Source organism: Notothenia rossii, assembly GCF_949606895.1.
Source record: "Notothenia rossii genome assembly, chromosome: 5".
In the NCBI taxonomy this organism is placed as follows: Eukaryota; Metazoa; Chordata; class Actinopteri; order Perciformes; family Nototheniidae; genus Notothenia; species Notothenia rossii.
In genome coordinates this window covers 92589416-92599980 of record NC_136903.1, presented here as the reverse complement: position 1 = coordinate 92599980, position 10565 = coordinate 92589416, and the positions used below count along the sequence as shown (strand labels likewise).

Genomic DNA, 10565 nt, shown 5'->3' with positions numbered 1-10565 from the left:
GAGACAGTGTTATGAGTTGGTGGGGATGGAGACAGTGTTATGAGTTGGTGGGGATGGAGACAGCGTTATGAGTTGGTGGGGATGGAGACAGCGTTATGAGTTGGTGGGGATGGAGACAGTGTTATGAGTTGGTGGGGATGGAGACAGTGTTATGAGTTGGTGGGGATGGAGACAGTGTTATGAGTTGGTGGGGATGGAGACAGTGTTATGAGTTGGTGGGGATGGAGACAGTGTTATGAGTTGGTGGGGATGGAGACAGCGTTATGAGTTGGTGGGGATGGAGACAGTGTTATGAGTTGGTGGGGATGGAGACAGCGTTATGAGTTGGTGGGGATGGAGACAGTGTTATGAGTTGGTGGGGATGGAGAGAGCGTTATGAGTTGGTGGGGATGGAGACAGCGTTATGAGTTGGTGGGGATGGAGACAGCGTTATGAGTTGGTGGGGATGGAGACAGCGTTATGAGTTGGTGGGGATGGAGACAGTGTTATGAGTTGGTGGGGATGGAGACAGTGTTATGAGTTGGTGGGGATGGAGACAGCGTTATGAGTTGGTGGGGATGGAGACAGTGTTATGAGTTGGTGGGGATGGAGACAGTGTTATGAGTTGGTGGGGATGGAGACAGCGTTATGAGTTGGTGGGGATGGAGACAGTGTTATGAGTTGGTGGGGATGGAGACAGCGTTATGAGTTGGTGGGGATGGAGACAGCGTTATGAGCTGGTGGGGATGGAGACAGTGTTATGAGTTGGTGGGGATGGAGACAGCGTTATGAGTTGGTGGGGATGGAGACAGCGTTATGAGTTGGTGGGGATGGAGAGAGCGTTATGAGTTGGTGGGGATGGAGACAGCGTTATGAGTTGGTGGGGATGGAGACAGTGTTATGAGTTGGAGGGGATGGAGACAGTGTTATGAGTTGGTGGGGATGGAGACAGCGTTATGAGTTGGTGGGGATGGAGACAGTGTTATGAGTTGGTGGGGATGGAGACAGCGTTATGAGTTGGTGGGGATGGAGACAGTGTTATGAGTTGGTGGGGATGGAGACAGCGTTATGAGTTGGTGGGGATGGAGACAGTGTTATGAGTTGGTGGGGATGGAGAGAGCGTTATGAGTTGGTGGGGATGGAGACAGTGTTATGAGTTGGTGGGGATGGAGACAGCGTTATGAGTTGGTGGGGATGGAGACAGTGTTATGAGTTGGAGGGGATAGAGACAGCGTTATGAGTTGGAGGGGATGGAGACAGTGTTATGAGTTGGTGGGGATGGAGACAGTGTTATGAGTTGGTGGGGATGGAGACAGTGTTATGAGTTGGTGGGGATGGAGACAGTGTTATGAGTTGGAGGGGATAGAGACAGCGTTATGAGTTGGTGGGGATGGAGACAGTGTTATGAGTTGGTGGGGATGGAGACAGTGTTATGAGTTGGTGGGGATGGAGACAGTGTTATGAGTTGGTGGGGATGGACACAGTGTTATGAGTTGGTGGGGATGGACACAGTGTTATGAGTTGGTGGGGATGGAGACAGTGTTATGAGTTGGTGGGGATGGAGACAGTGTTATGAGTTGGTGGGGATGGAGACAGTGTTATGAGTTGGTGGGGATGGAGACAGTGTTATGAGTTGGTGGGGATGGAGACAGCGTTATGAGTTGGTGGGGATGGAGACAGTGTTATGAGTTGGTGGGGATGGAGACAGCGTTATGAGTTGGTGGGGATAGAGACAGTGTTATGAGTTGGTGGGGATGGAGACAGCGTTATGAGTTGGTGGGGATGGAGACAGTGTTATGAGTTGGTGGGGATAGAGACAGTGTTATGAGTTGGTGGGGATGGAGACAGTGTTATGAGTTGGTGGGGATGGAGACAGTGTTATGAGTTGGTGGGGATAGAGACAGTGTTATGAGTTGGTGGGGATGGAGACAGTGTTATGAGTTGGTGGGGATGGAGACAGTGTTATGATTTGGTGGGGATGGAGAGAGCGTTATGAGTTGGTGGGGATGGAGAGAGCGTTATGAGTTGGTGGGGATGGAGACAGTGTTATGAGTTGGTGGGGATGGAGAGAGTGTTATGAGTTGGTGGGGATGGAGACAGCGTTATGAGTTGGTGGGGATGGAGAGAGCGTTATGAGTTGGTGGGGATGGAGACAGTGTTATGAGTTGGTGGGGATGGAGACAGTGTTATGAGTTGGTGGGGATGGAGACAGTGTTATGAGTTGGTGGGGATGGAGACAGTGTTATGAGTTGGTGGGGATGGAGACAGTGTTATGAGTTGGTGGGGATGGAGACAGCGTTATGAGTTGGTGGGGATGGAGACAGCGTTATGAGTTGGTGGGGATGGAGACAGTGTTATGAGTTGGTGGGGATGGAGACAGCGTTATGAGTTGGTGGGGATGGAGACAGTGTTATGAGTTGGTGGGGATGGAGACAGTGTTATGAGTTGGTGGGGATGGAGACAGCGTTATGAGTTGGTGGGGATGGAGACAGCGTTATGAGTTGGTGGGGATGGAGACAGTGTTATGAGTTGGTGGGGATGGAGACAGTGTTATGAGTTGGTGGGGATGGAGACAGCGTTATGAGTTGGTGGGGATGGAGACAGTGTTATGAGTTGGTGGGGATGGAGACAGTGTTATGAGTTGGTGGGGATGGAGACAGTGTTATGAGTTGGTGGGGATGGAGACAGCGTTATGAGTTGGTGGGGATGGAGACAGCGTTATGAGTTGGTGGGGATGGAGACAGCGTTATGAGTTGGTGGGGATGGAGAGAGCGTTATGAGTTGGTGGGGATGGAGACAGCGTTATGAGTTGGTGGGGATGGAGACAGTGTTATGAGTTGGTGGGGATGGAGACAGCGTTATGAGTTGGTGGGGATGGAGACAGTGTTATGAGTTGGTGGGGATGGAGACAGCGTTATGAGTTGGTGGGGATGGAGACAGTGTTATGAGTTGGTGGGGATGGAGAGAGCGTTATGAGTTGGTGGGGATGGAGACAGCGTTATGAGCTGGTGGGGATGGAGACAGTGTTATGAGTTGGTGGGGATGGAGACAGCGTTATGAGTTGGTGGGGATGGAGACAGCGTTATGAGTTGGTGGGGATGGAGAGAGCGTTATGAGTTGGTGGGGATGGAGACAGTGTTATGAGTTGGTGGGGATGGAGACAGTGTTATGAGTTGGTGGGGATGGAGACAGTGTTATGAGTTGGTGGGGATGGAGACAGCGTTATGAGTTGGTGGGGATGGAGACAGTGTTATGAGTTGGTGGGGATGGAGAGAGCGTTATGAGTTGGTGGGGATGGAGACAGTGTTATGAGTTGGTGGGGATGGAGACAGCGTTATGAGTTGGTGGGGATGGAGACAGTGTTATGAGTTGGTGGGGATGGAGACAGTGTTATGAGTTGGTGGGGATAGAGACAGTGTTATGAGTTGGTGGGGATAGAGACAGCGTTATGAGTTGGTGGGGATAGAGACAGTGTTATGAGTTGGTGGGGATAGAGACAGCGTTATGAGTTGGTGGGGATGGAGACAGTGTTATGAGTTGGAGGGGATGGAGACAGTGTTATGAGTTGGTGGGGATGGAGACAGTGTTATGAGTTGGTGGGGATGGAGACAGTGTTATGAGTTGGTGGGGATGGAGACAGTGTTATGAGTTGGTGGGGATGGAGACAGTGTTATGAGTTGGTGGGGATGGAGACAGCGTTATGAGTTGGTGGGGATAGAGACAGTGTTATGAGTTGGTGGGGATGGAGACAGCGTTATGAGTTGGTGGGGATGGAGACAGCGTTATGAGTTGGTGGGGATGGAGACAGTGTTATGAGTTGGTGGGGATGGAGACAGCGTTATGAGTTGGTGGGGATGGAGACAGTGTTATGAGTTGGTGGGGATGGAGACAGTGTTATGAGTTGGTGGGGATAGAGACAGTGTTATGAGTTGGTGGGGATAGAGACAGCGTTATGAGTTGGTGGGGATAGAGACAGTGTTATGAGTTGGTGGGGATGGAGACAGTGTTATGATTTGGTGGGGATGGAGAGAGCGTTATGAGTTGGTGGGGATGGAGACAGTGTTATGATTTGGTGGGGATAGAGACAGTGTTATGAGTTGGTGGGGATGGAGACAGTGTTATGAGTTGGTGGGGATGGAGACAGTGTTATGAGTTGGTGGGGATGGAGAGAGTGTTATGAGTTGGTGGGGATGGAGACAGTGTTATGAGTTGGTGGGGATGGAGACAGTGTTATGAGTTGGTGGGGATGGAGACAGTGTTATGAGTTGGTGGAGATGGAGACAGTGTTATGAGTTGGTGGGGATGGAGACAGTGTTATGAGTTGGTGGGGATGGAGACAGCGTTATGAGTTGGTGGGGATGGAGACAGCGTTATGAGTTGGTGGGGATGGAGACAGTGTTATGAGTTGGTGGGGATGGAGACAGCGTTATGAGTTGGTGGGGATGGAGACAGTGTTATGAGTTGGTGGGGATGGAGACAGTGTTATGAGTTGGTGGGGATGGAGACAGTGTTATGAGTTGGTGGGGATGGAGACAGTGTTATGAGTTGGTGGGGATGGAGACAGTGTTATGAGTTGGTGGGGATGGAGACAGTGTTATGAGTTGGTGGGGATGGAGACAGTGTTATGAGTTGGTGGGGATGGAGACAGTGTTATGAGTTGGTGGGGATGGAGACAGCGTTATGAGTTGGTGGGGATGGAGACAGTGTTATGAGTTGGTGGGGATGGAGACAGTGTTATGAGTTGGTGGGGATGGAGACAGTGTTATGAGTTGGTGGGGATGGAGACAGTGTTATGAGTTGGTGGGGATGGAGACAGTGTTATGAGTTGGTGGGGATGGAGACAGTGTTATGAGTTGGTGGGGATGGAGACAGTGTTATGAGTTGGTGGGGATGGAGAGAGCGTTATGAGTTGGTGGGGATGGAGAGAGCGTTATGAGTTGGTGGGGATGGAGACAGTGTTATGAGTTGGTGGGGATGGAGAGAGCGTTATGAGTTGGTGGGGATGGAGACAGTGTTATGAGTTGGTGGGGATGGAGACAGCGTTATGAGTTGGTGGGGATGGAGACAGCGTTATGAGTTGGTGGGGATGGAGACAGTGTTATGAGTTGGTGGGGATGGAGACAGTGTTATGAGTTGGTGGGGATAGAGACAGTGTTATGAGTTGGTGGGGATGGAGAGAGCGTTATGAGTTGGTGGGGATGGAGAGAGCGTTATGAGTTGGTGGGGATGGAGAGAGCGTTATGAGTTGGTGGGGATGGAGAGAGCGTTATGAGTTGGTGGGGATGGAGACAGTGTTATGAATTGGTGGGGATGGAGACAGTGTTATGAGTTGGTGGGGATGGAGACAGCGTTATGAGTTGGTGGGGATGGAGACAGTGTTATGAGTTGGAGGGGACGGAGACAGTGTTATGAGTTGGTGGGGATGGAGACAGCGTTATGAGCTGGTGGGGATGGACACAGTGTTATGAGTTGGTGGGGATGGAGACAGCGTTATGAGTTGGTGGGGATGGAGACAGCGTTATGAGTTGGTGGGGATGGAGACAGTGTTATGAGTTGGTGGGGATGGAGACAGTGTTATGAGTTGGTGGGGATGGAGACAGTGTTATGAGTTGGTGGGGATGGAGACAGTGTTATGAGATGGTGGGGATGGAGACAGCGTTATGAGTTGGTGGGGATGGAGACAGCGTTATGAGTTGGTGGGGATGGAGACAGCGTTATGAGTTGGTGGGGATGGAGACAGTGTTATGAGTTGGTGGGGATGGAGACAGTGTTATGAGTTGGTGGGGATGGAGACAGTGTTATGAGTTGGTGGGGATGGAGACAGTGTTATGAGTTGGTGGGGATGGAGACAGTGTTATGAGTTGGTGGGGATGGAGACAGTGTTATGAGTTGGTGGGGATGGAGACAGTGTTATGAGTTGGTGGGGATGGAGACAGTGTTATGATTTGGTGGGGATGGAGAGAGCGTTATGAGTTGGTGGGGATGGAGACAGTGTTATGAGTTGGTGGGGATGGAGACAGTGTTATGATTTGGTGGGGATGGAGAGAGCGTTATGAGTTGGTGGGGATGGAGACAGTGTTATGAGTTGGTGGGGATGGAGACAGTGTTATGATTTGGTGGGGATGGAGAGAGCGTTATGAGTTGGTGGGGATGGAGACAGTGTTATGAGTTGGTGGGGATGGAGACAGTGTTATGAGTTGGTGGGGATGGAGACAGCGTTATGAGTTGGTGGGGATGGAGACAGTGTTATGAGTTGGTGGGGATGGAGACAGCGTTATGAGTTGGTGGGGATGGAGAGAGCGTTATGAGTTGGTGGGGATGGAGACAGTGTTATGAGTTGGTGGGGATGGAGACAGTGTTATGAGTTGGTGGGGATGGAGACAGCGTTATGAGTTGGTGGGGATGGAGACAGTGTTATGAGTTGGTGGGGATGGAACAGTGTTATGAGTTGGTGGGGATGGAGACAGTGTTATGAGTTGGTGGGGATGGAGACAGCGTTATGAGTTGGTGGGGACGGAGACAGTGAGAAAGCAAAGGTGGTTCACAGAGATGTTCAGATGTCTTCCCTGTCTGGAAGGTGAAGTCTCAGAGAAGTACAGCGGGAGGTTTCAGGGATGTGTGAGAGGAGATGATCTAACTCCTCCAAGAAGTCCCCCAAGGCGCCTGGTGGACGGTAGAGAACAACAATGGTTCATTGTATAGGATGGGTTACTGTGACGGCATGGAGTTCAAAGGTGGAAGGAGTGAAGTTAGGTAGCTTGAAGAGGGAAAAGCTCCATTTGGGAGAGAGCAGGAGACCAGTGCCCCCTCCTCTGCCAGAGGGTCTGGGTGTGTGGGAGAAGGAATATGCTGTGGAGAGAGCTGCTGGGGTGGATGTGTTGGATGGAGTGATCCAGGTCTCCGTGAGAGCAAGGAAATCCAGAGACTGCAGGGAAGCCAGAGATGAAGTCAGCCTTAGGGACAGCTGACTGGCAGTTCCACAGGCCCCCTGAAACTAGATGTTGGAGACCAGTGGAGCATGTGGGATAGACGAGAGCAGGCCGGTTAAATCGATTAGGAGAAACACGGGGCCAGTGATAGTTACGAGAAGACACATGAACAGGAATGGAGAAAATACACATGATTATAGCATGAGGGGCTAAAAAAAAATAAAAATAAAATAAAATACTAATACAGTTACACCTACTCAATAAAGCTCTTAGTATTGTTTAAATCAAAGTTAAACCCTAGCAGTGAGTTAGTTCAGTTTTAAGGTTTCAGTCAAATGACTTGTCCCAAGGTTCTGCCTGACAGATACTGTAGCGGTTCAGTCAGATCAACTACAGAGCATTTATACAGAGTACACACACTGAAACAGAGAAGTCTGAACACAGAATGTTACTCACACAATTCTAGAAGTGACCAGTTGTTATTCTGTCAAAATCAGGTTGCACACTAACAAAAGTTACAGGACCTTCAGACCTACAGGTGTAATGACTATAGAGTAATCTGGACAGACGTAAGACAGCTAATGCTAAGCTAACTGGGTGGTAACAAAACGTAGGCATATCATGCATAAATCATCTCCCAGTACATATACTGACATATTTCCTGTTTTAAATCATATTCCCAGATGTTATGTTCCTGTAGTTCAACACATTCAGCGTCTCTCACGGCCCGTCCACACAGCGGCGTGCGTTGAAGCTTGCCGGCGGGCATGAATCACATGAATCTCCCGCCCCTGACACACAAGCAGCGGTTTGATTGGCTAGAGCCTGTACTGGCATATGATTTGATTGGCTGACGCTTCTGCCGAGGCTTCAAAAGTTGAACATTGCTCAACTTTTGCAGCGAGCCACGCCAGCAAAGCTCCGCGTCGCCTCCCACAATGCAGTTCGGCGAAAAGTGACATCACCCCATTCAAAGTTAATGGTGAAGCTTTCAACGCACGCCGCTGTGTGGACGGGCCGTTACTGATGATTCTACCTCTCTCTGTTAATTTAAAAGAGTCAAATGTAGTCCTTTTTTTTGTTTTGGTCGTTGTTCATAGGAGTTTATTTTACAGCCAGTGACATTACGGAGTCTAATTACCAAGTTTAAAAGGTTTAGAGTGAAAAAGTTTCTTTACAAAGGTTGCGTTTGCTTGTATCCTCCAAAGATGGCCGATTTGCTGTTGATGGCGTCGACGCGTCGTATTCCCATTCCCTATTGTAACATGTGACCATTGTGAATAACGTCTTGAACGTTTTCCTCGTCAGCAGAAGATACTTTCCTGTTATTAAAATCATACATTTCAATGTGATATGGACAGGATACAACAGACAATATAAAACATCGGTTTCCTTTCTCACGTATTAGTGCAACTCAAGTTTTAGGTATTATTGACGCATTAATCTCTTTCAAAAACACAGATGAGATTTAGGCACAAAAACAATCTGAAGATTTTCATCAAACAGTTCGACACTCACAACCCTTTCTCGTCTTTAAATTATAAAAAAATTCAGTCATTTAATTAAACCTTTTGTAATAATATCCATTTTCATAATAACGACCTCCATTTCACAAGCCACAATCTTGTATTTATAAAATCTATTTACAAGAAATATCTACAAATCTGGTAAGTCATTCAGTATTAAAGGGGACATATTCTGCTGATGTTCAGGTGTATATCAGTATGTAGCGTCTCTACTTTAAAGAGTCCTCTCCTGCTGATGTTCAGGTGTATATCAGTATGTAGTGTCTCTACTTTAAAGAGTCCTCTCCGGCTGATGTTCAGGTGTATATCAGTATGTAGTGTCTCTACTTTAAAGAGTCCTCTAATGCTGATGTTCAGGTGTATATCAGTATGTAGTGTCTCTACTTTAAAGAGTCCTCTCCTGCTGATGTTCAGGTGTATATCAGTATGTAGTGTCTCTACTTTAAAGAGTCCTCTCCTGCTGATGTTCAGGTGTATATCAGTATGTAGTGTCTCTACTTTAAAGAGTCCTCTCCTGCTGATGTTCAGGTGTATATCAGTATGTAGTGTCTCTACTTTAAAGAGTCCTCTCCTGCTGATGTTCAGGTGTATATCAGTATGTAGTGTCTCTACTTTAAAGAGTCCTCTCCTGCTGATGTTCAGGTGTATATCAGTATGTAGTGTCTCTACTTTAAAGAGTCCTCTCCTGCTGATGTTCAGGTGTATATCAGTATGTAGTGTCTCTACTTTAAAGAGTCCTCTCCTGCTGATGTTCAGGTGTATATCAGTATGTAGTGTCTCTACTTTAAAGAGTCCTCTCCTGCTGATGTTCAGGTGTATATCAGTATGTAGTGTCTCTACTTTAAAGAGTCCTCTCCTGCTGATGTTCAGGTGTATATCAGTATGTAGTGTCTCTACTTTAAAGAGTCCTCTCCTGCTGATGTTCAGGTGTATATCAGTATGTAGTGTCTCTTCTTTATAGAGACTCTACAGCTCTGCTGTGATTGGTCAACAGCTTAGAGATGCCCCGCCCCTTAGCCTATCACGTACAATGTGTTGAAGCGCTAGCCAATAGGAGCGCAAGTGTTCCATAGTGATGTCACAAAAACCTACAGCACTTAGAACAAGAAAGGGAAAACACCCAAAAGCAGAATAGGGCCCCTTTTTAAATAAATTATGGGAGCTAAGATTTCATTTCATATATTCACAAACTCTAACCAACGATAGAAACGTTTCTGCATCTTTCATTAAGAACACGATTAAAAAACTCTTCATTATAACTTTTAAAGAACTATAACTGTCACTTAGAAATATGCGTACAAATCTGTCCTAACTTTATGACTTCTCTTAATCATAATGATAAAGTATGTGTCTTCAGTATGTGTCCTCAGTATGTATGTGTCCTCAGTATATGTGTGTGTCCTCAGTATGTATGTGTCCTCAGTATATGTGTGTGTCCTCAGTATGTTTCCTCAGTGTGTGTGTGTGTCCTCAGTATGTATGTGTCCTCAGTATATGTGTGTGTCCTCAGTATGTGTCCTCAGTATATGTGTGTGTCCTCAGTATGTTTCCTCAGTGTGTGTGTGTGTGTGTCCTGTAAACATGTGGACAGTGTCTTTCTCCTGCAGAACAGCAGATGTCTCTACACGTCCTTTTCCTCTTTTTGAAAGGACGTCCGTCTCAGGTTCTCCTTCACTTTGACGAACTCTGGAGCTTTCATGCTGTCGTCCTGCTCTCTCCGCTGCTGTCTGTCCAACTGAGACACAGAGAGACAACCTTCAGGACAACAACCAGACAACTGTGTGTGTAGAACGTTGTGTATTTCCGTGTACTGTGTGTGTATAACGTTGTGTATCTCTGTGTACTGTGTGTGTATAACGTTGTGTATTTCCGTGTACTGTGTGTGTATAACGTTGTATATTTCCTTGTACTGTGTGTGTATAACGTTGTGTATTTCCATGTACTGTGTGTGTATAACGTTGTGTATTTCCGTGTACTGTGTGTGTATAACGTTATGTATTTCTGTGTACTGTGTGTGTATAACGTTGTGTATTTCCGTGTACTGTGTGTGTATAACGTTGTGTATTTCCGTGTACTGTGTGTGTATAACGTTGTGTATTTCCGTGTACTGTGTGTGTATAACGTTGTGTAT

General features: G+C 47.4%; 1 protein-coding gene across 1 annotated transcript in view; it reads right to left on the bottom strand.

Moving 5' to 3' along the window:
• Window positions 1–9247: 9247 nt before the first annotated feature.
• LOC307041542 (protein FAM107B-like) overlaps window positions 9248–10565 on the bottom strand; it is a 22079-nt gene continuing 20761 nt past the window's right edge. Inside the window, exon 4 of the mRNA XM_079685012.1 lies at window positions 9248–10169. Within this exon, the coding sequence (XP_079541138.1) occupies window positions 10056–10169 (114 nt within the window). The 3' untranslated portion in view covers window positions 9248–10055. The remainder of the gene's footprint in view (window positions 10170–10565) is intronic.